This window comes from Saccopteryx bilineata, chromosome 1 (assembly GCF_036850765.1).
Source record: "Saccopteryx bilineata isolate mSacBil1 chromosome 1, mSacBil1_pri_phased_curated, whole genome shotgun sequence".
Lineage (NCBI taxonomy): Eukaryota > Metazoa > Chordata > Mammalia > Chiroptera > Emballonuridae > Saccopteryx > Saccopteryx bilineata.
Genome location: NC_089490.1, coordinates 347710787 through 347738370, shown reverse-complemented (window position 1 = coordinate 347738370; position 27584 = coordinate 347710787). Strand labels below are relative to the sequence as shown.

The 27584-nt window shown below is 57.0% G+C and overlaps 2 protein-coding genes across 9 annotated transcripts in view; one reads left to right on the top strand and one right to left on the bottom strand.

The window, feature by feature from the left end:
• RELT (RELT TNF receptor) lies at nucleotides 1-18824 on the top strand. Of its 5 annotated transcripts, none has more exons than XM_066250456.1 (12): nucleotides 8113-8186; nucleotides 9999-10182; nucleotides 11772-11842; nucleotides 12821-12895; nucleotides 13013-13179; nucleotides 13374-13453; nucleotides 14450-14707; nucleotides 15994-16074; nucleotides 16406-16487; nucleotides 16661-16918; nucleotides 17360-17558; nucleotides 17695-18824. In XM_066250456.1, exons 3-12 carry the CDS (start codon nucleotides 11795-11797, stop codon nucleotides 17740-17742), a joined length of 1296 nt encoding a protein of 431 aa, XP_066106553.1. In that variant the 5' UTR covers nucleotides 8113-8186; nucleotides 9999-10182; nucleotides 11772-11794; the 3' UTR covers nucleotides 17743-18824. The 5 variants fall into 5 exon arrangements, with proteins under 5 accessions (XP_066106541.1, XP_066106546.1, XP_066106553.1 ...); XM_066250461.1 differs by lacking the exon at nucleotides 8113-8186 and adding an exon at nucleotides 8661-8830; XM_066250444.1 differs by lacking the exons at nucleotides 8113-8186; nucleotides 9999-10182 and adding an exon at nucleotides 1-108.
• A 5273-nt stretch (nucleotides 18825-24097) lies between these two features.
• FAM168A (family with sequence similarity 168 member A) overlaps nucleotides 24098-27584 on the bottom strand; it is a 213368-nt gene continuing 209881 nt past the window's right edge. For all 4 annotated transcript variants that reach the window (XM_066250439.1, XM_066250433.1, XM_066250434.1 and 1 more), the window contains one exon: nucleotides 24098-27071. The gene's annotated coding sequence lies outside the window, so the exon portion shown is untranslated. The remainder of the gene's footprint in view (nucleotides 27072-27584) is intronic.

Sequence of the window (27584 nt, the reverse complement as noted above, 5' to 3'; positions counted from 1 at the left end):
CAGGCGATTCATTCAAAAGGCGCGCAGGCTGCGCGGTCGCCCGTGCGCTCGCGGGGCGGCCCGGGCGCCGCGTGGAGCTGGGCTGCTGGAGCTGCTGTGGGCGGCCAGGTAAGGAAGGTGCACGGAGCCCCGGCACCGGGTTCGCTACCCCGCGGCGAGGCCGGAGGGATGTGGGCCCGAGTGGCGCCCTTGCCTCCCCACGTCTCTGAGGAAGTTCGGCTGCGCGGCGGATGGCGCAGCCCCGGCCCGCGCCAGCCGCGCCACCCCCACCCCGCTGCCTCCCCGCATCTTGTCTCGGAGTCTTCCGCGCACAGGCCCGCCCCTCCCTGCGCCCCCTGCCCCGGGACCTGCGTGTCCTTCGGCCGCAGCTCCAGGCACGGGCGCGCGGTGTTGAAGTGGTGGCGGGACTTGCTGTTTGAGTAGCCGTTCGGCCCCGGAGACGCCCCCAGCCCGGCAAACTTGGACCGAGACCAGGACCGGGTGCAGGACAGGACGGTGGTGCCTTGATGCGGCTGCGAAGCTGGGTGGCCAAATGGGGGTGGGTCTGAACGGTGTCAGCCCGTGACTGTGGGTGACACGGCGCATAGGCGGCCCAGCCAGGGCGAACGTGCGGTCGGGCTACTGGGCGGTGACGCTGGGCAGAGCGGAAGACAGAGGGGCTCTGTGTATCTGTGACAGGCAGAGTGTGAGTGTGTGTGTGTGTGTGTGTGTGTGTGTGTGTAAGAGACAGAGAGTGACTCCAGCCCACTGTGAGACCCCAGGTCACTAGGGTCACTGTGTGTGTGTGGCATAGGGTGTGTGTGGCCAGGGTAGGGTCAGGGCTGCTCTTAATGTGAGTGTGCAGTAGAGGGAGAGGAACCTCCCAAGTGACTGTGAGACCCAGCCCCAGAATCACTGGAGCCAAAGTGTGCTGTGGGGTCAAGTAGTGTGTGTGTGTGTGTGAGAGTGTGTGAGAGAGAGAGAGAGAGAGAGAGAGAGAGAGAGAGAGAGATTCTTCTACGCCTCAGGGCTTTGAGCTTTGAGTAAGAGATGAAAAGAGGAGGGACTTCAAAACCCTGCCTGCAGATGGAGGGGGAACCAGAGGACAAGGGTCTCTCCAGGTCTCTCCTTAAGAAGGTGCCCCTCACGAGTTCAATGTAATGAGGTGGGTGGGTGGGTGCTGACAGATTTGCCCTACCCAGTGAGAGGGGCCAAGGCTGAGCCGCATCTGGTGGGGTGACACCTCTGGCAGCCGTTGAGGGGCCCTGAGATAGCTCCAGGCTCCACCTCCCAGCACGCACACAAACACACACGGGTCCCAGAGGCCTGACAGAGCTCTGCTCCCCTGGTCACCTGTATTCTCACTGGGTCCAGTCTGGCTCTCAGACCCTGCTCCCCATGGGCCTCAGTCTCCCCGTCTGGTCTGTGCACTGAGGTGGTGAGCTGTGATTGGACTGTGAATCATCACTTTGGGATCTTCTATTGTTTTGGGGTCAACCCCTCTGTTCTCCCTTTCCTCTCTTCAGGCAAAAAGACTGCTGTGGCATGTGGGGTCAGTCTGTCTGCTGGGGACACAGTGGGCCAGGGGCTACACCCAAGTAGATGCTCATGACAGAGTGGGAAGCACAGCTCAGAATTTCAGGGGCCACGGCTGAAATTCTAATCCATAGACGTTGACTTCCCTGGCCCTGGTCTCCTTTCTTCATCTCCCTGTGGGAAGAGAGGCGGTATGGACCTGTTCCCCTGGGTGGTCTCTGATGTGGAGAGCTGGGGCAGGGCCCCGTTACCACATGGGCTAGACCCCTCTGGGCCCCCACACACAAGAGGGTCTGTCAGGTTCATGCAGGGTAGAATGGAAATCTGGCTCCCCAGCCCTGGAGGGGTGAGGGGGCACCTGTTGAGAGATCTGGAAGTTTGTCCTCAGATAATATTCTCTGAAAATGTTGATTGAGTTCTGGTGGGGGCAAGGGTGGAGGACAGGTGTTGTACACAACACTTTATGGAGTGCTCTTCTTGTTGAATCCTCACAGTGGTTCTAAGATGTAACTATTTTTCAGAGAAGGAAACTGAGGCTCAGGGAAGCAACTGACTTGCCCAGGGTCACATAGAGTCAGGGTAGTGCCAGGACTGGAATTCAGGTCTCCGGCCCTTGAAGCCCTGTGAGATGCTTGGAGAGGGCCACCCACCTTCCTAATACAGCCACACCTCGGAGGTATTGCGGGTTCGGTTCCCGGCCACCATAATAAAGCGAGGATCACAATAAAGCAAGTTCTAACGCTTTTGCTGGTGGAAGATCTTCACTTCAATTTGTAAAATACACAACACCTGTGAAGCACACCAAAGAGGAGCTCAATGAAATGAGGTGTGCCTGTACCCATGGCCTAGCTGGGTTTCCTGCTCTCAAACCCAGGGTGGCAAGCATGGCCTTGCCAGGGTGTGCCATTGTGAGGCCCGAGTGCGTTGTGTTTACACATGCCTGAAACTTTGGGGGTGGTTGGGTTATATGGTCTTCCTGTTCTTCCCCCTCTTTCTCCCTCCCTTCTTCTAACTCCCCCCCCCCTAACCAGAGGTCACCATAAAGGCCTGTCTCCTGCCTCCTAGAGCCTGCAGTTGGTTATGGGACCCGTCCACGTTGCTTTGAAGAGTGTCAGGAGTCAGCAGCACAGCCCAGGCTACAAGGGTTGCAAGGACAGAGTCCCCACTGACCTCCACCATGCCTAAGAGGCCCTAGCCTCATCTTCAGCGGGGTTCTGGGTCGCTTGTCCAAGTCCACCCACACGCTGTGGTAGGGAGCGGTCTTGGAGTGACGTTGAGCCTGTGCTGCACCCTCTTGGGGCTGCAGTCTCCCCATTCTCCCCAGAGGCCCCTGCTAGCTTGGACCATTGGGGCTGGGGATCAGGGTGTTCCTCCATCCTCTCTGGAATGGCTGGAGCTGTGCTGCTTGGGGCTGATCTGAATAAACTGTCTTGGTCTCCTGGGGCTGAGCCTGGGTTATTTCCATCCCCAGCAAAGAGGTGGAAATAGCTCAGGGCCTGGGAGGGGGGAGATGGGAATGGTTAGCCAAGGGTTAACCTCCTTTTCTGGTCTCAGCCCTGACAGAGGCCCCCAGCCCACGCCACCTTGTGCCCTTCCCAGGCCAAACCTTTCTGGGAACTTGGGCCTCTGGGGATGACAGGAATGACAGTGAGGCCAGGCTGGGTTTCTACATGCGGCTCCAGTTGGGACTGGTGTGATAGTTGCTGGAGGGAGGTGTCTGTGTCTGGCCAAGGAGGGGAGACTTCCAGGGGCTGTCAGCATGCTGCCGCCGCTGCTCATAGGCCCAGCCCTGTGTTACAGAGGGAGGGGCTGAGGTTTGGAGAAGTGCAGAGACTTAACCAGGAACCCCAGGGCCCTGATATTCTGACTCTCAGGCTCCAGACAGGGCACCTACCTTGGGTTCTGCCACACGTTCCCAGGCCGCTTGGATGTGGCCCAGGACAGGAAGCAGGCCTGAGACACCTTCACAAAATCAGGGCTCCCTCTGTGTGCCAGCGCGGGCTGCTGCCCTTGCCTGGACTCTTGTGCCAGCCTGTCCACCTCCGCTCCAGCCCTTCCACACACACACAGAGCGCCTCCCTAAGGGAACTGACTTTTTGCCTGTAAACCACCGTCCAGACGCGTATCCTATCAAGTCTTTTCCCTCCAAGACCCTTTTGATCTTTACACCTTTGCCCTCATCTCCCTGTTGGACGCCTGGTTCTATTCTGCATTTGCTTGTGCCGTCTCCTCTTTCTAGAACTCTCCTGGCCATTCAAGGTACAGCCCCAGCACCTCCTCACCCAGGAGGTCCTCGGCCCCATGTGAGCCCCTCTTTAAGGTGTGGTCCACCTGCCAGCTGCTCCCGCTCACCCGAGAACAGGCACAGGTGTGGGCACTTTGGGGAACGCCCGCCAGCAGCCTGTCCTCTCCCACTGCCCTGCCTGTGCTGGTCAGGCCTCTGAGGGGGCTCCTGTGTGCTGGGATGCACAAGGAGGTTTGCAGCCAGGGTCTCCACAGCTTCCGAGTGTGTGCTGGGGGCTCAAGGCCACCCCTGTGGGTAGGGGCCGGTTTGGTGCTTGCCCTGGGCCCTCCTCTGGCATGGCCGTCATTCTGGGCCAGCAGAGGAATCGCCCTGCTGAGGGCCTGCAGTGTGCCAGGCCCCGTGCGGGTCTCCTCGGTACCCTCGCAGCAGCACCGACAGGGGATCCCCTTCCTCCCCCCTCCTTCAAGGAAGCTAAGAGCCGGTGAGCAGAGGGGCCTAGCCCTGGTTTGAGGCTATATATAGCCAGTGGTGCTGGAGTCTGGCAGTCAGGCTCTCGCCCGGAGCCCAGGTGGAGGTGAGGGCTGTCTGACCTTTCAGGCAGCAGTTTCCAAGAAGGAGAGGCTGGCCACCCGCAGGGAGAGGAAGTGTCGGTGGGGCTGTTCAGCACTTGGCCAGCTGAGCGAGGCTGGACTCCCTGTACTATGGGGCCGGCCTTCCTCTCAGTTTTGCCTGAGATCAGCCAGTGGGAACCATCCAGCCCTGCCCCCACTCAGGAGTGGGGGTGCCGGGACGTGGTCTCTAGCAGAGCTCAGCACCCACTCTGTGCCGAGGTCTTGGGTGGGCCTAGGCTTAGTGGCACCAGTAGGGACTGGAGTGGCAGAGTAGCAGGAATGAGCCCATGCTGTGTCCCTACTGTGTGCCCAGCCCCAGGATGAGGATCCTGAGGTTCTCACATCCTCAGCCTTGTGCCTAGAGGGACGGCAGTCCTCCTCAGGTACAGGCAGGGAAAAGAAGGCCCAGAGAGGGGAAGGAGACTTGCAGGACCCTAACCCAGGTCTGTCTGCGTGGAAGGCCAGAACTCTTTCCTGGGCCACCCTGGGAAAGATGAGAGTTCTATAAATAAATGCCCATGTGGCTGTGAATGAGTGCCCTGGCTACTTGGCACGGATGGGAAGGGATGGAGGCCAAACAGAGGCAGGGTCTGAGTCTGTGGGTGGAGAGGGAAGGAAGGAGGGCATCCAGGAGGAGGGATGTAATCTTGGATCTTTACACCCTCTCGCCGTGAGAAGCAGCAGTGAGCTCAGGGAGCAGCCCGGCTGCCCACAGCGCCCGGCTCTGCTCGGTCGCCAGCCTCCTGCGTGTGCCTCCCTGCCTCCCTCCCTTGGGGAAGACCACGAATAAGGATGGCTGAAGGGGTCAGGAGAGGGGACGGTCCACCCCGACAGGGAAGGCTTCCTGCAGGAGGTGGTTCCCGGGCTGAGGCCTGACTGTGGTAAGCTACTGTTCCCTTGTGAACTCTGGAACCTCCAGCCACACGAGGAGGTCAGCTGAGCAGGTACAATTGCTCAAAATTATAGAGGAAACTGAGTCTTGGAGACATGGGGCTGGGGCTGGCTGCTCAGCACCCCTCCATCCCTAAGGCTTAGCTGGCGTGGAGCAGGTGGACACAGGCCTGTGTAGGGGTTGTGAAATGGGCGCCCAGGGTCTTCCTGGGGATACCAAGGCTCCCCCACCCATGCTGCTGGGATCGACGTTGGTTCCCTAAAGCGTTCTTGCCCACTCCCAAGCCCCTGGGTGACCTTGGCTGGCCACTGATCCATTCTGAGTTTGGCTCCTCCTCTGGCCCTTGTGGGTTGCAGTGGTAACTGGTATTCAGGAGAGGCCTGGCCAGGCCCCACCAGCACTATTTACAGTGGCTCCACCCTAGAGGCAGAGACTAGCACCCCTGTTTGCAGAGGAGTACCCTGAAGTTCAGGGAAAATAAGGAACTTGCCCAGGGTCACAGACTACTCAGTGATGAGCCAGAGCTTGAACCCAGGTGTGGCTGCTCCAGAGCCCAGCACCCTTTCCCGTCATACTGACCCCGGTCCTCAAGCTGTGTTGGCTAGGGCTCAACCTGGGGTTGCAGGGGGTTGGGGCAGGTCTCTGTCCCCAGCACCCAAAGTCTGGAGGGGGCAGAGAATGGGGCAGGCTGGGGCTGCGGCTCCCCCTCAACCCCTCACTAATTCTCAGGGCAGCCAGGTTAGGATGATGGAACAAGGCCTATGCTAAGCAGACTCTGGGCCACCCCGGCACATTTGCGATCTGGTACCAGCTCTGGCCTGGCGGGAGGCAAAGGTGGCTTCTTAGAGGAGGACGCAGCAACAGCACGAGCAGGAGTGCAGTGAGGTGCCCTCCGTCGCTCCTGGCCCCTTACCATCCTGTCTTGAGAGCCAAAGGAGACAGCCTAGGATGGCCCAGAACGCCCGGCCTGGTCTGAGCAGGGGGCCCACAGTGCTGCGTGGTTAGGTGGCGGACAGAACAAGGCGTGCAGGAGCAGTGGGAATGCTAGCCCTGTGGTGGGCGGGGCTGCCGCCTGCTCCCCCTCCAGGTGGGCAACCTTGCCTCCTTCGGCAGCAGGGTGGGATAGGATGCTACCTGGCTTCTTTGAGCCTCATTTTCCTCATTTGTGAAGCCTGGAACCGTCTTTAAGGGGTCCAGTGAAATCGGCCTGGAAAGGGAATGAGGTATGCAGTAAGTGCTTAGTGAGGGCTGTTAGGGAGTCCCAGCTCGGCCCCGGGGACAACTGTCTGGTGTAGACCACCCTCCCGGTGCCACTGACTCAGCCCAGGGAAGAGGCAGGGACAGCATCCACGCTGCACCCAGACCGGGGAAGCTGGCGAGGCCCCGTCTGGCCGCCTCACCCCGCTGAGCCGCCCAGGCCTGGTGGCAGTAGGACGCCCTGAGAACATGTGCTGTGTGCCAGGCCCCGGCCAGAAGTGAGGTGGGAAGCAGTCAGACAGGCCTGGGCTCCACTTGCTGCCTGTGTGACCCAAGCAAGTAACCTCTTATGCCTCAGTTTACCCAGGGATGTTTACCTTTCCTGTGAGGAGTGGAGGCAGCCCAGGGTGAGGGCCTGGCCCAAGGGAATGAGAGCCATTTCCCTTCCTGTGAAGATGGAGGTGGGGAAGGAGGAGACACCTCCCTACTGGCACTGCCCTACTTTAGCCCCAGTTGCCAGGGAACCACTGGGCTCCTCGCTAACCTGGATTTCTCTTGATGGGTGGCCTTTGTCTTCCTGTCTTGGGTGCAGCCACTGCTGAGGGGGATGAGGGGACTGTGTCCCCCGTATATCCAGGCAGCCCTGGCCTCTGGAGGCTGTGGGGTGGTCCTCAGGTCCTAGAGCTGCCGGCTGGGAAGCAGAAATACCTGCCGGCCCTCCCTGCCCCAGGTGGGCGCCTGCCTCCACCTCTAGCTCCTCAGCATGGCTTCCCTTGGCAGGGAGCCCGCCCAGACAGCCAGCTGCCCCACTCCAGTCCCTCTCCTGCTCACCCTTCCAGGCTCCTGTGGGCCCTGGCAGCAGTGCCAGCTTCTCAGCTTGCAGCCGGCCTTGGTGTGACCTGGGCACTGCCCACCCGCCGTCCCAGACCTCTCCCTTCTGACACCCTCCGACCTTCCTGGTTCTCACCACAGCTGACCGGGCACCTCCTGTGTGCCAGACTCTGTGCCAAAGCATTATACGTGAACGTCAGAGAGCCTCGTGTGGAGCTCACACCTACCAATCAGTGCATGCTAGTCCCCCTCCACAGTTTACACATGGGAAACTGAGGCACAGCTAATGCTTATTGAGGGCTCACTCTGTGCCCGGCCTTGTGCTGAGAACAGTATTTCATGTGAATTCCTTCATCAGCCCTCTGGTGGGGGAAGGTCCACAGCCATAGAGCCAGTGAAGGGCAAGCCAGGCTGGTCTCCCCTAAGTTAGCTCAGGGGTTCAGGGCCACATCCACACCCCCCGCCTCACCCCAGCCTCTGGGCTCCTTAACCATCTGCCTGTTCTCTGGCCCTCCCAACCTTGGCAGAAGCTGGACCCTCTCCAGACGGTGCCTTTTCTGATCCCTGCCCCCACCTCCTAAGTTCGGTATATACCACCCCACTTCCCAGGGCCCGCACTGGGCACGTAGGGCAGCAGTCAGTGGGCAAGGGGCCGGGTAAACAGGATGGTCACACAGGATGGTTCATGCAGAAGGGGAAGGGGGGCTTCCAGGAGGAAGTTGCTTTGAGTTGAGAGCTCTGAAGGAAGAGTAGGTGTAGGCTTGGTGATGGGAGGGGTTTCTGGGCAGAAGAGAGAGCAGATACCAGTGCTGGGGTGAGAGGCCAGTGTGGGGGACTGAAAGAAGCTCAGTGTCGCTGGGGGGCAGGCCTCGGAGACAAGACACCTAGGCTGCAGGTGGGGCCGAACTGGAGGCCGGAGACATGGGCCCTGGGGTGGGCATGGGGTGGACGGCCTTCAGGATTCGGTGGCACTGACCGGGAGGCTAGGGGCGAGGCTGGTGAGGCTGGGTTCTGGGAAAGGGGAAGGTGCGAGGCCCGGGCGGGGCACAGCTTCCTCTTTCGCTGAGGCCGCCAGGGCTGCACCTCTCTGTGTTCCACGGCCTCCCGCTTGGGGCCCCGGTCGTGACTTTGCTGGTTGGCTTTTTTCCAGGGAATTTCTGATTCTAATGGTTTGGGTATTTTTTTGGGTGGTAGCGGTGGGCCGAGTGTGAGGAAGCCCCTGCGACTGCGAGCCGGTTTGGTGGAGGCCTCCTGCCCCAAACGTGGGCCGCGGGCCGGGGAGGGCCTTGCGGTGTATGAGACAGCGTCCCTGCCCTGCTGCTGTCTGCTGCTGGTGGTGGGAGGGAGGGGGCAAACAGTAAACAAGCAGGCAAACAAATTCTCAGTTACCTGCCTGGGCAGGACGTGCTGCAGGAAAGAAGGGGCAACGGGAGGAACTCCGGAGACCTGCTTGAGGCTCGCTACCTCCTGTAAACCTCACAGCAGCCTCACCCCGGAGACGGTAACCCCATGTTGCAGATGAGAAGCTGAGACCCTGAGGTGGAGTAGGGGCTTGGGTCCCACCGAGAGTTGCTGGGGCCCCTGGCTAGGAGGCTTCTTTCAGGGAGGAGCGGCCTCTAAGCTCACTTCCTCCTTTGTGTGTGTGGGGGTTCTCCCCTGCCAGGAGGATGGGGGCAGGACAGGAGGCTCCTGGCTGTGGCCATTGCCCTTCCCAGGGCCTTGGTCTGCCCACCTGCCACCTCTAGGAAGCCCTAAGGAAGTGCCGGCTTTGGGGAGTCACCGACTGCTTGGCCTCCAGGATGAGGCCGAGCAGTGGGGAGGGAGCCTTCCCAGACCCCCACCCAGCTAAGCAGCTTTGGTCTGAACTTGCTTTTTGGTGGAAGTTCCAGGGCTCAGGGCTTAGAGGCTGGAGTCCTCGTGGGGAAGGGGGTGCAGAGGGAGGGGCACCACAGCAGGTGTGTCTGTGCTCACGGGGTTCTGGGCGGCGGGCTGCCTGCTGCCTGACTGGGCAGGCCCACCCCGGGCTCAGTCTGGGCTGAGTGTGGGGGCGGGGCGGGGGGAGCAGCTGTAAGCAGAGACTTGGGGGCTAGACTGGAGTAAGTGCCGGTTTGGGGTAATTAGAAGGCACGTAATTAGAAGGCAGCAGGGTTCTGGCGGTGTCTGTGAATGTGCCTAAGTGGGTCCTCTCTGGTTTTGAGTCTGGGCCTTTGGACCCCCATTTTGCTCCTGGAAGCCTCAAGATCACAGCTGTCTGTCTAGAGATGAGCAGCTGCGCAGCCCTCCCCACGGGCTCAGGTCACCCAGCGGGGGCCAGTCAGGGCCAGGGGCAGGGCAGGGCCATCTCCTCTTTGGCTGTTGTGCCTCTTACGTTTCACTCTTGCCCCAGCCCTCTGAGCCCACCCCAGAGACTGGGAGGGATGCTGGGTCTGGGGACGGGGCAGGGCTCCGGGGCGGCCTGAGGACAGGGGGCTTGGGCGCAGGGTCTGTGGGTTAGGTCCAGCGAAGACCAGAGGAGAAGGTGCCGTGAGGTAGGCTTGAGTGGGAGCTGCCCAGGCCAGGTGGATGTTGACTTTGGAGGAGAAACTGGAAAAGAAGACTTGTGACCAAATTAAATGGGGGGGCGGCAGGGGGCAGGGGATGTCACCTGTTGGGTGCTGACTGCTTGGGTGCAGTCTTCACCCTACTCTGGCCCGATATTCTGTCCCAGGTTTTCCCCTGAGCTGGCCTTGGGCCCAGAGCTGCTGCCAGTGACCTGGAGAGTCCCATGGTGTGACTGCTGCCCCTCCCCCTGCTGTGCTGTAACTTAAGCCCCCAGCCTGGGCCTGGTGAGGTCTGTGCTGGGCCAGGCCGTGCAGTGAGGACAGATCGGTTTCCTCTGGCTGCTTTTCCAGGTGGGAAGCCTGGGCCACCCGTAGGTGGAGGGGCTCTCGTGTGGCCTGGGGGGCACTGCAAACAGCGCTTCTCTTCAAGGGTTTGGCATCAGACAGCTTGGGGCTCCAGGCAGGGTCCCCTCAACCTGCTGGAGATGATAGGCCAATGACGTAACCCCCCCCCCCCCCCCCGGTGCGGCCCCTCAGGGTTCAGAGGCTCCACGTGGCTTGTGGCTGAGGCCAGACAAAAATATCAGTTCCCTCACCCTCCTAAACCTGAAGCCAGGCCTCCTGAAAATATGTCGTTGGGAACTCCCTTGTTTTGCTACGTCCCTTTTGCTGTCTAATATCCTTCTCTCTGCTCTTCCAACCCTGTCCGCTGGCTGGTGACTTTTCTCCAGAGGAGGCTACATTCTGAGCCTGAGGGGCTCAGCCCCGAGCCAGTGCCGTGCAGGGGACACTATCTGTCGGCCACCAGTCTACCCTGTGGTATGAGCTCCCTGAGGTCAGGGATAGTGTTTATCTTGTTAATGCTCATATTATTACCTTTTCTTAATGAGTTAATTAATTATTTTTAGGTGGGAGGAGGGGAGATAGACTCCCACATGTGCTCTGACCAGGATCCACCCTGCAATGCTGTCTGGGACCAATGCTCAAGTACTGAGCTATTTTTAGTACCTGAGGTTGATGCATTCAGACCAACTGAGCTATCCTCAGTGCCTGGGGCCATGCTCAGACCAATTGAACCACTGGCTGCAGGAGGGAAAGGGGGAGAGAAGCAGATAGTTGCTTCTCCTTTGTTCCTTGACTGGGAATCGAACCTGAGACATTCATATGCTAGGTCGACACTCTATCCACTGAGCCACTGGCCAGGGCCCATATTATTTTCTGTGCCTGGCACACAGTAGGTGCCGAAGAGGGAATGGGAGGCTGGATGCTGGCCACCATGACCGCGCCAGGGCCTCCCCTGGTCTGCCCCTGGCCCTCTGTGGACAGTGGAAAGACCAGTGGAAAGGTGATGGAGTCGGGGTGGGGGGCACACGCAAGAGCTTTGGGGGCTGAACCCAAAGCTGGAGAGTGAGGCCTGATATTGGGGTTTTTTCTCTTTTGTTGTATTGAGCTTTGACGGGTGAGAGGAAGGGCCTTCCTGTGAGCAGGAATATGAGAGTGAAGGTGGAGAGCGGGAGAGGTGGGCATGCTGGTGGCCTGCAGGGGTTCTGAGGGGGGGAGCCTGAGAGGCTAGGGGAGGGCGATTACAAACTCTCGTCCTCCATTCCCAGAGCTGCAGTCACAGGCGTCCTTCCTCCGGCTCCCCGGCCCGTGTCCCAGGGCACCTGGCTGCTTGTGGAAGGGGAAGGAAGCCTGTCCTCCTCCAGGAAGCCGCCCAAGCCTGGCACATCCCTCTGTCCCCCTCCAGTCTGTGCTGTCTGGGGAGGCTGGCCCAAGACATGGCACCCCCTCCTCCACTCAGGCTTGAGGGGTGAGGGGCTGGTGGTGCGTGTGGGCCGAGCCTCTGCTCGCCCAGCAGCACCTTGCGAGTTCCCATCCTCTGTTATGCTGGAAGCAGGCCTGTTCTTGCCTCCTGCCGAGCCTCCCTCTGTCTGCCCTAGGCTGGGGACCACAGGGCCTGAGGATGAAGCCGAGCCCTCCACCACACTGGCCCCTGTCCTGCTTCTTTGTGGTGAGTTGGGGATAGGACTGTGATGGGAACGCAGAGCTGAGTGGGGCGCCCTGTGCCCGGGCCTCCCAGGAGGTAGAGGGTAAAGGCTGCTCGGAGCCGTGCTAGGTAGGCTGGTTCTCAGCTGTTCCTGTGAGGCGGTCTGACCCCAGGAAGCGCCTCTTGGGCCACACTGCTCCTGGTGCTGGAAGACAGGCCTGAGGCCTGAGGAGGTCCCCAGGGCATCCTGTGTGACATTCCCTGGGCCCTTCAGGTCCATGGCTCCACTCTGGGCCTGCCACCCCCAAAGCATAATTAGAGGACGGGGGTCTCCCCACAGCAGGGGGATTCAGGGCAGACAGTCGCACCTGGAAAGGGAAGCAGAGGGGGCTCCCAGTGGGATGGGCTGGGGACACACATCGAGAGGCGAGTTCCCTTGGGACGTTTCCTGCCCTGTGTGGGTGCAGGGGTGTGAACAAGCTGCTTTGTGTCACGGGGAGGTCACAGAGGAGGAAGTGGTCCTGGAGACTCAGCTGAGGGCCCAGAATAGGAAGCACCAGCTGCAGACTTGGCCCCGAGGCTAAGGCACAGAGGCTGGGTAATGGCAAACCCAGCTGGGGGGCGGGGGTGGGGGGCGGCAGTAGGAAGGGGCCGGAACTTGAGAGAGGAATTCGGAAGCATTTCCCCCTCATCCTGGAGGGTGGGAGGGGTATGACTCAGAGACCCAAAGGCTTGAGATCCTGATCAGGCCCTGTCGGGGGCTTTCCAGTACTTTCCAGAAGCAGATGTGGTTCTCTCCCTGCATAGGCAGTGGACATGCAGCAGGTCTGGGACAAGCAGGATTTACGTGCAACGTGAGGGATTGAGGTTAGAGTGTCCATGGCCCTGTGTGGTCTTCAGTCCCATTCCTGGGCCGTCCAGAAGAGAGTGGTGGGTAGACAGCCCCAGAGATGCTTTGCCCCATGCTTTCTGCTCAGTCTGCCCTGTCCACTGTTCTTCTAGCTGCTGCCCTGGCCTCTGGCTGCAACAGCATCAACAGCCCCTTGGCTGTGCCCGCCTGGGGAGGAGCCCAGCCTGGTGAGCTTGTCCTGCCTATCTGCCCTGTCCTGGGAAGACTCTTCAGGGTCAGGGGTGGGCTTCCCAGGGACCTCAGGCCTGGCTCCTGGCTTCGTTCTCACCCTTTCCCTCCCACAGGACCCAGGCCAGGGCACATTATGCAGGTCCTGCCCCTCGGGCACCTTCTCAGCCTCGTGGGGCTCTAGCCCATGCCAGTCCCACTTCCGCTGCAGCCTTCGAGGGAGGCTGGAGGCCCAGGCGGGCACAGGGACTAAAGACACACTATGTGGAGACTGCCAGCCTGGGTGAGCCACAGGGTGGGGTGTGGGGGCTCAGGGCAGGAAACCAGGATTCTGGATTGTGGGGTCCCAGCCTCACCCAGCTCCTGAGTGGGCCTTAGTCCTCCTATCTGTGAAATGGGCTGGGTAAGGACCAGTAGGAAGGAGTGCAGCTTCCCTGGAGGAAGGTTGTGGGTCTCAGTGATGTCTTCTTCCCGTAGGTGGTTTGCCCCTTCAGAGGCCCCCCACGCTCCCTGTCAGCCATGCTCCTGGACACCTGTGGGCCCTCGCGGCTGTCACGGTGAGTGGTAGATGAGGCCCAGGACTGGTGAGGGTGTGTGTGGAAAGGCGCCTGGTGAGCTTGAGCCCGGGGAGCCCACAGTGTCCATCCAGGGCAGTAGGGTCCTTGTTCCCTCAGCGCACGGCCAGCAGGATGTGGTCAGTTGTTCACTGGCTATGTGGCTATGTGTCGACCCACTTCTGAGTAGTAGAGACCATCCAGCAGGTGGCAGCCATGCTGGAGGGCTCCCATCTTGACCTGTCTGTCTCCTGTCCTAATCCCTTTAAAGACACCCATGCAGATGAATGTGAGCACACACACACCCCTCTCCTCTCACCTGCTGAGTCAGTCACCTCTGAGGCAACCAGCTCATGGACCAGGTTAGGTCATGGGGAGGCAGGATCTGGTGTCCCTGCGCTCAAGCAAGTACAGTACACAGTGCTGTCTGTTTACTTCTCTGACCCAGTGTGAAGGGTGGACGGGCTTCTGACCATCCTGAGGCCTGAGGAGCCCTGGCTCAGGCTGACTGATCGCATGGCTACATAGGGGGGCGGGGGTGAATTGGCTGTTGCTTCCCCAACATGACAGGGAGTGGGTGGCCTGGACACATCAGCACATCACCACACACGTACACATGTACACACACACCCTAACTCACACACACACACATCCTAACACACACACACACACCCTAACTCACACACACACATCCTAACACACACACACACATCCTAACACACACACACACACCCTAACTCACACACACACACATCCTAACACACACACACATCCTAACTCACACACACACACACCCTAACACACACACACACCCTAACACACACACACACACCCTAACTCACACACACACACACCCTAACACACACACACATCCTAACACACACACATCCTAACACATACACACACCACACTCACACACCCCCTAACTTGGGCCCGGGGCCCCTCTGTGTCCCTCTCTCTCTGGCTCGCCTCCATGCCTCTGTCCTCTGTGGTGCGCAGAGCGGAGGTGGCGGACCCGACGCGGCGTGGAGGTGGCAGCGGGGACCAGCAGCGCTGGGGAGACACGGCAGCCTGGGAACGGCACGCGGGCAGGCGGCCCTGAGGAGACGGCCGCCCAGTACGCCGTCATTGCCATCGTGCCCGTCTTCTGCCTCATGGGGCTGCTGGGCATCCTGGTGTGCAACCTGCTCAAGCGGAAGGGCTACCACTGCACCGCCCACAAGGACGTGGGGCCTGGCCCCGGAGGCGGAGGCAGCGGTGAGGCCTGGCCTGGGGTCCTGGTGGGGAGGCCAGAGGGCACGGCCCAGCCCAGCCTGGGGCCGTCCGAGGGAACCTGCCCGGCCCAGAAGGATGAGGTGGCCTGAGGTGGCCATGGGGCAGAGCTGAGGCAGAATAGCAGTGGCGTTAGTGGGATCCCACTTTGGGTGAGGCCATGACTGGCTTTAGGAGTCTGGACTCTTCAGGGCTACAGTTGTATGTGTGGTTCAAGGGTCAGACTGCCTACTCATTACTCAAATTGACCTCTGACCTCTGGCCTGAAGGGCTGGCAGGGTAGCTGTCCTGGGCAGGCAGCTGGAGAGGCTTGGGTTTCCAGGCTGTGGTTTGAGTTACGAGTCCTGGTACCAGAGGGCCCCTGAAATGGGCTGGGTAAGGACCAGTGTGGTATGCAGTAGGAAGGAGTCCAGCTTCTCTGGAGGAAGGTTCTGGGTCTCAGTGATGTCTTCTTCCCGTAGGTGGTTTGCCCCCCACGCTCCCTGTCAGCCATGCTCCTGGACAACCCCAGGGCCCTGCGCCCTCCTTTCTCCTCCCCACCCTCTATTATACCCTGAAGACCAGTAGGGCAGGGGCCTTACATGCACATGTATTGCCCACAGCAGCCTGTGGCCAAGTCAACTTTGAAATGACGTCTTGTGCCAGTGCCCCAGGCTACCTGGGACTGGGCAGAGCCCTTCCCAGCTCCTGACACTCAAGTCTGGAGGGAACCAGAAGGGGCAAGAGCTTTAAGCAGACCAGAAAGTGGCCACTTAGACCATCTGTTCTGCGACTGCCCTTGTTTTCCTAGCCTAGAACTAATTTAACTGCTAGTTCCTGCCTAGGTACAAGTACTAGAAGTTCTGTTTGCTCCTGGCCTTGGGCCCTAAGCTGACCAAGAGCCCTCAGATAGTTTTATAGACAGCAGGACTGAGTGCAGGGAGGTACAGGCCTGGAATTGGCAGGATTTGCAGGAGTTGCTGGCTGAGGGGAGGGGAGGAGAGGAGAGGAGAGGGCAGTCCCCAGAAGAGCCCCCGCCCTGCAGGGGCTGTGGAGTCAGGCGGCCCTGACACTGCTAAGCACCTGAGGCTCCAGTGCAGGGAGCAGCGATGCCGTGGTGAGGGTGATAATGGGCTTCTCAGAATAGGTTTATAGATACCCAGACTTTTAGCCCAAATCTTAGGAAGGCTCGGTGCGCCCTCTGCTGCCACGCCCCGGTGTAGCTCCAGAGTCTGGAGTTCACCCTCCTCACTTCCCCAAGATCATGGATGGCCCTTCTCTTCTGACCCCAGGGAATAACCCTGCCTACCGGGCTGAGGAAGCCAATGAGGACACCATTGGGGTCCTGGTGCGCCTGATCACAGAGAAGAAAGGTGAGGGGGAGTCTGACCCGACGCTGTGCCCAGGAAAGGAGGGTCTCCTCTCAGAGCCTGTGAGGCAGCCTCGGGTCAGATCCACCCTGCTCGGCCCTTCCCACCAGGTCACGCGGGGCCGGGCGGGCCTTCCTGACCAGTGTGGCTGATTGTGCTGCCTGTCCTCCTCCTGGTCTTGCCTGATTGGGGAGGTCGGGGTGGGTGGAGGAAAAGGCACATGGCCCAGACTGGGAGGGGGTGGGGGCAGGCAGGAGCATTGTGCTGGGACAGGGTGTCCTGGGGGAGTGCCCCTCGTGGCCCAGAGCCGGGTTCTGACTCCAGCTGCCCACAGAGAATGCAGCGGCCCTGGAGGAGCTGCTGAAGGAGTATCACAGCAAACAGCTGGTACAAACCAGCCACAGGCCTGTGCCCAGGTGAGTGGGTGTGTAGGTGAGGAAGGCCCACCTCCAGCTAATCAACCTGCCTCCTGGGGACTCACCCCTTGTGTATGCTCTCTCTCCTGTCACCCCAACTTCCCGTCGCTGCCCCCTGTGTCCTCCTGGTCCTAGCCTCCCCTGGTGACCACTGCCACCTGTGCCCTCTGCAGGCTGCCGCCCGGACCCCCCAGCATGCCACACGTCTGTCCACATCACCACCACCTCCACACTGTGCAGGGCCTGGCCTCACTCTCTGGCCCCTGCTGCTCCCGTTGTAGCCAGAAGAAGTGGCCTGAGGTGCTGCTGTCCCCTGAAGCTGCAGCTGCCACCACGCCCACTCCCAGACTCCTGCCCAATCCAGCCAGGGCTCCCAAGGCCGGGGCCAAGGCAGGACGCCAGGGAGAGATCACCATCTTGTCTGTGGGCAGGTGAGGTGGGCACAGATGCAGCGGGGTCAGGGAGAAACATGACAGCGGGGCTGAGGCGGGGCTGAGGCGGCAGGGCCCTAGGCTGAGCCCTGAAGACTCTGCTTGGTGATGGCCCCCACCCTTCCTGGCCTCAGTGTACCTGTCTGGGAAGTGGGGGTGACCAGGGAGAAGTCAGGTCTGCTCAGCTGTGCAGTCTCACATGGAGCTCTTGGGTCCTCAGGGTAGGGTCCTGGCCCCTTATCACACCTGGGTCCCCTCAGGCCGAGGGCCTGTCTACCTGAAACCTAAGGTTGGGGGTGTTGGGAGCTCATCTGTGGGTAAAAGGGCATCGGAATGGCTCTGACCCATGAACTTGCTGTGTGACGCTGGCAGGTGCTGCCTTCTCTACTTCCGGGGTTCCTCCTCTAGTGAGGGGAATGATTGCTCCACCTCTCTTCACAGGTTCCGCGTGGCCCGAATTCCTGAGCAGCGGACAAATTCATTGGCTTCTGAGGTGAAGACCATCATGGAGGCTGGGCCATCAGGGGGTGATTTCCCTGACTCCCCACAACCCGGCCTCCCCACTGAGCAGCGGACACTGCTGGGAAGTAGTGGAAGCCATACTAAGTGGCCAAAACCCCCAGCAGAGAAGAAGGCTGAGGTGAGGGCCAGAGAGAGGTGTCTACCCTGACTGCAGATGGGGCAGGGGTGGAGGTGCAGGGGGCCTTGGGCAGGGACCACTCTCCTGGAGCCCAGAGCCCCTGACTCCACTCTGACCCCCCTTTCATGTCTCCCAGGAGAACCGCTATGTGGTCCGGCTGAGTGAGAGCAACTTGGTCATCTGAGGGGCTGTCTTGTCTGAGGATACTGCAGCCCTATCCTGGGAGGTTCCGAAGGCTTCCTGGAGGAGGCAGGGCCTGCGGGAATCAAGAGGCAATGGCCCAGCAGACAAAACAGCCAAAGCCCAGGCTTGGAGGTGGGAGTGTCTGCCCCAGAGAAGCAGGCCAGCAGGCACCGTGTACAGGAGCAAGTTGAAAGTCCCGCCCTTGTCCCTGCTGCCCATTCCTTCCCTGAAAGGTGCCCCTGAGCCTGTGCCCTGGTCAGATCCCAGGAGCCCACAGGGTCCACTGTACCACGAGGAGGCTAGGCCTTGATGGAGGGGAAGGGCCCTCTGCTTAGCACCCCCAGCCTCACACCTCAGTCATTTGCCATCTCCTGCCTCTGTTCAGGGCCCTAGAGCAGATGTACCTCCCCCTCCTCTTGGGGCAACCAGATGCCCAGAGCTGGGAGTTTGAATCCCTGGGTTCTAATCCTGGGAAACTTCCTGGCCATTACTGGGTCCCAATTTTTCTGACTGTGAAGTCTCAGTGCCCAGGGATTCTCCAGCTCCCTGCAGGCTCTGGGCTGGGTCACTTGGTGGGAGAGTTTGCCTCCTTGCCACTAGTAGCTTTTCCGGGCCCCATTTTTGCTGCTTCGAGAGCCTCCACCTTCAAGCCCCCAAGGGGCTGCCCATCCCTGGCTCTGCCGACAGAAGGGGCTTAATGCATGTGCCTGCCTCTGACCCTGCTGTTTTTACTGAAATGGAAAGGAACAGACTTGACCTGGGTAGGGATGTGGTAGGGCCCCAGCCTGCCCAGCCCCCGACCCCAAGGTATCAGGAGCTCCAGGGGTGGACAGGCTGGAGGGGCACCTCTGACCTAGACAATTTATGTCCCTGTGGTGTTGGTGTGTCTGTATCCTCGCGTGGGCAGTGCGGGCAGCTGCCCAGCCTGTCTGTCCCCTGGCCCAGCAACCTGGTTATTTATGTGGGGCTGTGCAGGCACGGGCCCCAGTGCTGTCCGCATTTCTTATTTATTGAAACTTTGCTGTTGTCCTGTCCTTGCATCTCCATCGCCATTCATTTGTTGAATAAAAGATGGGATAGTGGTGTCGTGAGGGGCTTCTTTCTCCTGGGCCTCTTCCCAGGTCTGTCCATTCGCTGAGTAGCTCTGTTAGGCACTGTGTGTGGCAGGCCATCCCTCCCCTCGAGGTGCCTTCTCGCTGGCAGCAGGTGAAGTGGGCCTGGAGAAGGCCCTTCGCCTTACTTGCTTCTCACTGAAGCCCCTAGAGGCAATGCTAGCCAATGGAAATATAGTGTAAGCCATGGATGTAATTTAAAATTTTCTAATAGCCACATTTTAAAAAGTAAAAAGAAACAGGTGAAGTTAAATTTTTTTTGTATTTTTCTGAAGTGGGGGTGAGGAGGGGGGAGTCAGACTCTGCATGCACCCAACAGGGATGCGCCCGGCATGCCCACCAGGGGGTGTTGCTCTGCTGCAATTGAAGCCATTCTAGCGAGGCAGAGGCCATTGAGCCATCCTCAGCGCCCGGGCCAACTTTGCTCCAATGGAGCCTTGGCTGCGGGAGGGGAAGAGACAGAGAAAAGAGAGGGGGAAGGGAGGAGAAGCAGATGGGCATTTCTCCTGTGTGCCCTGGCCGGGAATCAAACCCAGGATTTCCACACTCCAAACTGACGCTTTACTGCTGAGCCAAACCAGCCAGGGCCCAAGTGAAGTTCATTTTAATGATACCAATAATGTATTTAATTAGCCCTATATATATCTAAAATATTTTAATTTCAATATACAATCAGTATAAAAATTATGAATGAGCCATTAATATTGTTTTGAAGTCTGGTGTGTATTTTATAATTAAACCACATCTTATTATGAACTAGTATATTTCAAGGGCTTAAAAGCCACATGTGACTAGTGGCTCCCATACTAGACTGCAGAGCTCTAAGGAAACGGAGCCTGGAACATGGAGGGTAAGACAGTGGGGACTGGAGAATGTGGAAGGGAAAACCTGTTCCACAGAAAGGTAACAGCATATGTAAAGCCAGCCATCAACAGAAATAGGAGTTGGAGAGGCTGGAAGTAGAACCCTCTTGACAGATGTGGAGACAGGTAGGGGTGGGCATTAAAGGCAGTCACATGGGTTCTCAAAAGCCATCAGCCTTATCCCAGGGACGCCAGGGAGCTTCTAACGCCTGTAGGGCGGGGAAAGCTTGGCCATCTTGTACTTGGTGACAATGCAGGAGCTGCAGGAGCACCGGCTCCACAAGGACGCAGTTGCAGACATCCAGGTAAGAGATGGTGGAAGCTAGGCTGTGTGGGTGTGACAGAAACATCCGATAGAGTCCTAGGGCAGAACCACTGGGGTGTGGTAATGGGATGTAGGTCAAGGGATCAGGGACAGCTGGGCAGTTGGATGAGTAAAGAAAAGCAGCAGTCCTAGGGTGCCTGCAATAGCCCCAGGCAACATCCTGAGGCATCTGAGTGTGAAGGCTTGGCACAGATCTGGGCTACGAAAACATCTGTAAGCACTTAGGTGGCCATTTTACCAGCACTGGACTAGGAGGGAACAGGCTATGGGGAAAGGGCTCAGGGCAGACCGCTGGGCTGCCGCGGGCACAGCAAGGAGGTGGGGAGGAAAGCAGGACTGTGTGGATACTGGAAGCCAGGGAAGAACATGGGGAGCAGGGTGGGTCACTTGGCCAGGAGCTACTTCCAAAGGGACAGGAAGGTCCCATGGTTAGCAGACAGGAATGTGGCAGGCGTCATCTTGAGGGAGTGGTGAGAGCAGGGCCAGGTCTGAGTGGATTGAGCTCTCTGCAGGGTTCATTCAGCCTGACTGCCACAATAACTGGTGGGACCTTAGACTCCAGGGAAATGGGTTTTCAGTTTAATTCTGGGTTCTTTTGGTGTTTGGCATGTTTCTTTAAGATGGAAGAGGGGCACACATTTTAAAAGATTTTATTTATTGATTTTTTAAAGAGAGGGAAATGGGGAGGAGCAGGAAGCATCAAGTCATAGTAGTTGCTTCTTGTATGTGCCTTGACCACACGAGCCTGGGGTTTTGAACTGGAGACCTCAGTGTTCCAGGTGGAATAGATTTACCCGCTGCGCTACCACTGGTCAGGAGAGGGGCACACATTTAAAAGCTAATCGGAAAGAGGCCAAAGGAGAGGCTGAAGCCCCAGGTGACCTGTGATGGGACTTGGGAGGCCGGCCGTCACGCTGCCTGCAGGAAGCCTGACTCCTGGGCAGCAGGCACGTAGAGGCCTGGCCTTGCACCTTCAGAGGAAGCTCCTGCCTGAGGGTGGGCTGGGCAGACATGCCTTGAGACTCCAGCTCTCCTTACCTCTACACCACAGGCTTCTCTCTGGGGCTTCTCAGGTGGGCAGGAAAGGAAGGACACCTCTGAGAACCCAGGAGACACCTTCACCTGCTCTCTGAGAGGGGAAGGAAGACAGGCTGGACTTCAGGAGGAATTTTCTGGAGCACCAAAGTTGTCAAAGTCTAGAAGAGGGTGTCTGTTGTGGGGGACCAGCAGGCATCACCATGCACTCAAGGAACTGTTCCCTGGGCTGCCAGGTGCCCTTGGGGTCCTCATTTGCCAGTTGTTCAGCTGCATCTCAGGGTTTGGCTTCTCAGCCAACCGACTTCATTTCACCTGGGATTTGGATGACACACTGGGGTGAGGACGAAATGATGCCCTCCAGACAGCTTCCCTGGACTTCTATATGACACCTTGTGCAAGTGCAGACGGCCACTTCCCAGCCCCTCAACTGGGAGTGCCAGGGCAGCCCACCACGCCTGTCGGGACACAGGGCCTAGGTGTGCCCGACTGGTGAGAACAAGTTTAGAACCAACTTAAGGAGAAGCCCCGGGTCTCGCTGGCCCAGGAGGTGGTCTGGGTCCCCCAGCCCCAAGAACCACAAGTCTGGTCACCCCAGACTTTTTTTGGAAACTTTTTAATAGTTATTGAGTGTTCTACAGTTTACAGTAAATATCATAGTTACAAATTCTTGGCTTCAATCTTTCAGAGTGATCACTATCTGATCTTCAAAACAAAACAAAACCCCAAAAGAATCCAAAACAACAGAACAAAACCAGATTTACACTTCATATACACAAGCGAGGCCACGGGGCTTTCCAATCTTTGCACTCCAGGCTGTGTTTTGAAATAGCTATAAATTCTTTGATCAAACTACTTGGAAGACACTGGTCAAAGGTTTATTATTATTTTAAATGTTTTTCCTTTTAAAACGTGAATTCCAATAAAATTTAAAAATTAGATTCCAACCTGTAGATTAAAATGAATTAAAAAATACAAAATCATATACAACACTCTCTCACAGGGATGTCACATGCCATGAGAACAGGTTTCTGTTGTGATATGAAACGGATACAGATGCCTCAGTCAGGAGATGGGGACAGGCCCCGGGGCCTTCAAAGGTCATTACAGACAACACCAAGTTGCAGGAGGCCTGGTCTTACCTCCCCTTGGTAAGGAGAAGCTCGAGTCCCACCACAGACCTGACCTAAGAAGGTGGTCTCTGGGCAGCCCCACTCTTTCTGATTCTCAGGTTGGAGGAGGAAGGCTGGAGCCTGGAGATGCTGGTCTAGCTGGGGTCAGGCTCAAAGATGATTCCTCCCATTTGACTTCTATGGGCTGGTACTTATCTGCAAAGCTGTTTTATCTGTTCTCTTGGGGAGGAAAATACCCCTCTATCAGGAGCTGGAATTGGTACAGGGTGTCACTGTAAAAGCAAGGAGCCTGGGACTGTGGATGCACCAGAGCTCCAGTTTCCCTCAGGCTTTGTGACAGCCAGTCTGAACCCGCCGTTTCTCACTTGGCCACTGGGCTGGACTCAACAGCATGCAAGACAGAAAATACCCACTGAAGAAACTGAGTGGGGCCCAAATCTGGCTCAGGCAAGGTTGGCTGTGGAATGTTGAAAATGGCCAGCCAGATATTTAGAAGGCTGGGCCCTGGAACCATGGAACGCCTAATTTCAGACATGAGTTCTCTAAGGGAGGGGAACATGGACAGGTAAAGGACAAATCCTGCAGCCAGCCTGGCATGTCCATAGGAGCCTGAGGCTCAGGGGTAGAAGCTGAGGTTAGCTGGCTATTTCCTCTCCTGCTTTCAGAGGTGGGTGGCCTGGATTCCCTTAGGGCTACACAGTGGCCTGCCTCCTGCCCGCCCACTCCACTGCCTGACCTAACCCCTCTCCGGATTTCTAAGCATGGCAAGCAGCGGGGTGATATGGTAGAATACGATATGGTAGAATACAGGCTGGAAAAGCAGGGGCTGCCATTTACTTTCAACCGAAATTGAGGAGAAATGCCACGGTGACATCTAAATGATCGTTCTAGTCAAGAGTGCTGTGACCAAGACCAAGACCCCCGCCTTCTAGGCCCGCCCTCTCTGGCGGTGGAACAGAGCTGAGGAATCTGATATGCAGAGATCCAGGCCTGGCCATGTGACCTGCTGAGATTCTGGCCAAGTCCTATCTGCACAATGACACCAGAACTTGGTGACCAAGAGGCCTGCCCTATTTGATACCCCATGATTCATTTCTGAAGGTCAAATAGAGCAACACCAGCCCCACAAAGGAAGCATCCCAAGACCTCTGGAGTGAGATACCTCAAACTGGGAATAATTTGGGTGGCCAAAGGTAAGAGCTGGGATAAGGAGTAAGACTGCACTGTCTCTCTAGGTCCTGGTCCTCCCCCATGGGTAGACAGGTAGCCTATGCCTGCCACTCAGACCTAGCAGGTGCCAGCAGGAAGAGCAGAGAATCTGAGGAGTTCAAATGTTGGCTTTCTCATGAGCTCGGTGACCTTTGGCAAGTCTCTAAAGCCTTCTGAGACTTAGTTTTTTCCATCTACAAAATGGGTATTTTGGCAACCAGTGTCAAGGTATTTGTACATGAAAAACACTCTGGACAGGTGTGTGTTCCTGTTCAATATTTAGGGAAGGGTGTATCACACTTTAGGGTCATTGCCAGGAGAGAGAGCAGGACAGCAGCAAGTATCCTGTCTTGTTTTGATAAAGAACTTAAAATTTTTTTTCAAAATGTGGCAGATTGTTTCAGGCTCTCACTACTTTGGGCGTTCCAGCTCCCTAGGCCCCGGGCTAATGAGGGAGTCAAACAGAAGTATGGGGAAGTACAGGGGGCTGGCTGGTGACTAGATCCACCCAGCTGTGGTGCGGGGGAGAGGGCTGGAGCTGGGGGGAGAGCCAGCGCCGCAGCTCATGGTCTGCACGCCCCCGGCCTCTGGCTTGCTGGCCTCCTTCCAGCTCTGATCTTCTGTCCAGCTTGACCCCTGGGCCGCCCAGTATCTTTGGATGATGCCTATGTGAGCCTGCCAGCTGTGCGCATCCTGCCAGAAGCACTCTGCTGCCCCTGCGCCCCTGGCTCGGTCCCTCTGCAGTGAGTCCCCACACCCGGCCAGGCCTGTGATCTCCAGCCAAGCAGAAGGGTTAGGCCAGTGAACTGGGGCTCCAATGCTCATACTGCAAAAGGGGCTTGGGACCCGTCTTCATCTTGATACACATACCAGGGCTAAGACGGTGCAGAGCACAGGTGCTTCAGTCTGCAAGCCTGTGCATGGAGTCAGACTGGAGGGAAAGAGACCGCAGAAAGATTGGCATTCAAGTGGCTCCACCACTTATCACCGAGCCTCTTTGCTTTTCCAAGTTTGTTTCCTTATGAATCAAATGGGAGGAATAATCTATTTCACTGGGTTAAGTCAGAGGATGGATGGGAAATTGCTTTGTGAACTGCAAGGTACTAGAGGTTGGTTTTTACTTACTGGTGCAGAAAGAACAAAATAACAAGCTCATTCTTAAGTCTCCTCCTTTTTCCTCCCTCTCTGTGGTCCTACTCCAGCCCATCCGGAGGCAGCAGGGCTCAGGGAAGCCTGTCAAAATAGCAGCGTTCTGCTCACTCTGGTCAAGTCCCCTTTCCTTCCAGAACCAGTTTCCTTGTTTGTCAAAAGGGTATAATGACTCTGACCCTGTCTCTCTCTGTCTCGGGGCCTGTAAATTAAAGGCTGTGAAGTGCTCTGAAATCTATGAAGCACCTGACAAATGCAAAGGTTTCCTATTATTATTATTATTATTATTGTTATTTTGGCATTTTCTAAACATGTATGACATAATCTAAAACAACCTTCACCCACCCTTACAAAACCAGAGAGTAGGCAGAGGTATTTGCAAAAAAAATGGATTAACACTGGAAAACTTTGTTGTTTTAAAACGAAACTTCTTCAGCACCCTAAAACAGACCATTTGGAACAGCTGGGTTTCTCCGTACTGGTCCTTCACGACCCTGGAAGGCCAGGAAGGTGGGCCCCCAGCTCCTGGCTCTGGGCTGAGGATGCTGATGGGCTCTGCCCTCCTGGGAATGGTCAGCCAGCCTCTGAGGTCCTTCTGGCCCAAGGGTTCCTGATTTTTTTCCTCCTTTAGGGAGTCATGGGAGGTAGGGGTAGGGATATGTCCAAGTGTGCATGAATTTAAATTGAAAATGTTATTTTAAAAGTCCTAAATGTTATCAATGATCCCACTTTGTACAGTAAAATGTCCCTGCCCCCACTAGGGGGCATTGCTGGCCCAGCCAAGTGCTGGGGAGGAGTGCTGGGCAAGGCTCCTGGCTGAGACTAGCAGGGCCTCCTTGCCCCGGGACCCCTCTTCTCCCAGGAAATCCTATGTCTCCTGGGCCTCATCCTTGTCCTCCTCTCCTCTCAGAATGAAGGCTATATACTAAAAGCAGAGATGCTCTTTTTCCACCAGCCCACCTGTTCATTCTAGGGCTGGAATCTGGTATAGGATGAAAGTTCCAGATGTCTTCACAGAATTTACAAATGCTATTTCTTCATTTGCAATTTCTATTCCTGCCATCTGCCCCCATGTAACCTCTGCCCAGTCTTCAACCCCTGCCTTTAGAGTCCATGGAGGAAAAGAACAGAAACAAAACCCAAGACAGATACTGTTCCAGAGCTCACCAGACGCAGACACTGCTGACTTAATTTTTACAAAACCAAGCCAATCCATCCCTAGGTAAAATTTTGTGGGCAACATGCCCCTAGGTAGGAAGGCTGCATTTAATGCTAATTTACTGCAAGATCTAGGGAAGTCCTTTCCTCTTCTCTAGGCCTCAGCGTCCTCATCAGTCAAAAAGGGGAATGGATGAGATGATTGCTAAGGTCCTTTCAGTTCCATGAGTCTATGAAATGTTTATTGCTATTGCTTTTCCTTCACTATTCTGACCTTCAGAGCCGCCAGCACCCACCTGGGAATGTGGTTCCTTCACTTTGGCCATGAGTGGCAAAGGGTAACCAGGAGCCTGGCCTACCTGCCAGCTCCATGGACAGATGAGTGAGTCTGGCACTGGGAAGGGCGGAAGGAAGGGAGAGAAATGCTGTAGGTGCCCACTCTAATCAGGAGGAAGCTCCTCATCAGAGTGGGCCCATGAAGGCTCAGAGGCCAAGGTCTGGATTACACAGGACACCTGGCCTTCTAAGCTTTTGGGAGGCTGGGATCCCACCATCCTGCAGCTGCTTGGCAGGTCTGAGGTCAAAATCATCTTTTGAGGAAGTGCCAGGTCAGTTTACATTACTGTGCAAATCAGAGGGTCTAGGCCCAGGCAATTTGGCTAGACCTTACAAACCAAAGCCAGCAGGCAAGCACCGCTCTCCCCACGTTCTCCCACAGTGCTCTGCCACCCCCCTCCACCCTTAAGTTCTCCTCAAAAAAAAATCTGGTTTTCCCAGGTTCTTACCTAGGGTGTTAAGCTGCTATGAACACTCCTATCTAATCAGGTGGCTTTGCTCTTGGTCTATTGTGATGGTTCTCAGAAGACATCTCATTTGTGTCCTAAACTAATCTTGCTTGAGAAAAGTAAAAAAAAAAAGGAAGCAATCCCACAAAGATGGAACCTGCTCAACAGCTCTGAGTTTCCACCCTGGACCCGAGGGCTACATCTGTTGTGCCTTCAGTGAACCACAGCAAAAACCCCCACTCTCTACCTGCCACTAGACTGAGATCCGGGGAATGGGCGCTTGGGGAAGGACAGAAGAGCAGAAGGGAAGTGCCTGGTCAGGTGGGAGGAGGGGTCAAGCTGGAAGGGCAGCGACTAAGAGGAGGAAAGTGGGGAGAGGCAGGAGATTAGAAAAAGCAGCTTTTACAAAAACCAAAACTAAAAATCAAAACCGTTAAAGATGCATAAAGTGACCCTTGCACTTCCGTTGTCTCTTCTTGCAAATAGAGGCGGTGCTGCTAGGGAACTGCTCCAGCACCTGTGTAAGACTTGAGTAGTTGCATACAATGTGTGACTCCAGACCTGGGGGAGGAAGGGAAGCATTAGCAGTCACTAGTGATAGTCCCAAGGCCACTCAGAAAGCCACTGGACCCCTCCCCACCCCTTGGGAGCCCTCTGTACTTTCCCAGCAGAGCTGCCTGCTTCCTGTCCAGTGCCAAGAACCCCTGGAAGGTGTGGAGGGCAGGGGAGCTGGGAAGGTGGAGCAGAGGATTTCAAAGTGACACCCCTGGCACTGCCTCAGCGAGGAAGTGGGTGGAGGTTGGCCTGCCTGAGGTCTCTGTCTGGCCCCAGTCAGAGCCAACATCTGATTGAGGTTAAGATTTCAGCTGAAGAATGGTGCCCACAGTGAAAAGAAGTGTGAAGACCACACAGTCAAGAGTATAGAACTTAGTACTAGAGGACCAGAGCTGAAAGCCCCTCTTCACTTTCACAGGGTGAAGATGCTACCTGTGCAACAGAGCTCATGACCCTGACTTCCCAGAGCTACTGTAGGGGTTATGAGACAATATGTCAAGTATCTGGAATATATGTAAA

Coding starts and splice junctions, on each gene's coding strand:
- RELT (XM_066250444.1), top strand. CDS start 11,795: ATGAAGCCGAGCCCTCCACCACACTGGCCCCTGTCCTGCTTCTTTGTG. Junction 13,454..14,449: donor GGGCCCTCGCGGCTGTCACG/GTGAGTGGTAGA, acceptor TGTGGTGCGCAG/AGCGGAGGTGGCGGACCCGA. Junction 16,075..16,405: donor CCTGATCACAGAGAAGAAAG/GTGAGGGGGAGT, acceptor AGCTGCCCACAG/AGAATGCAGCGGCCCTGGAG.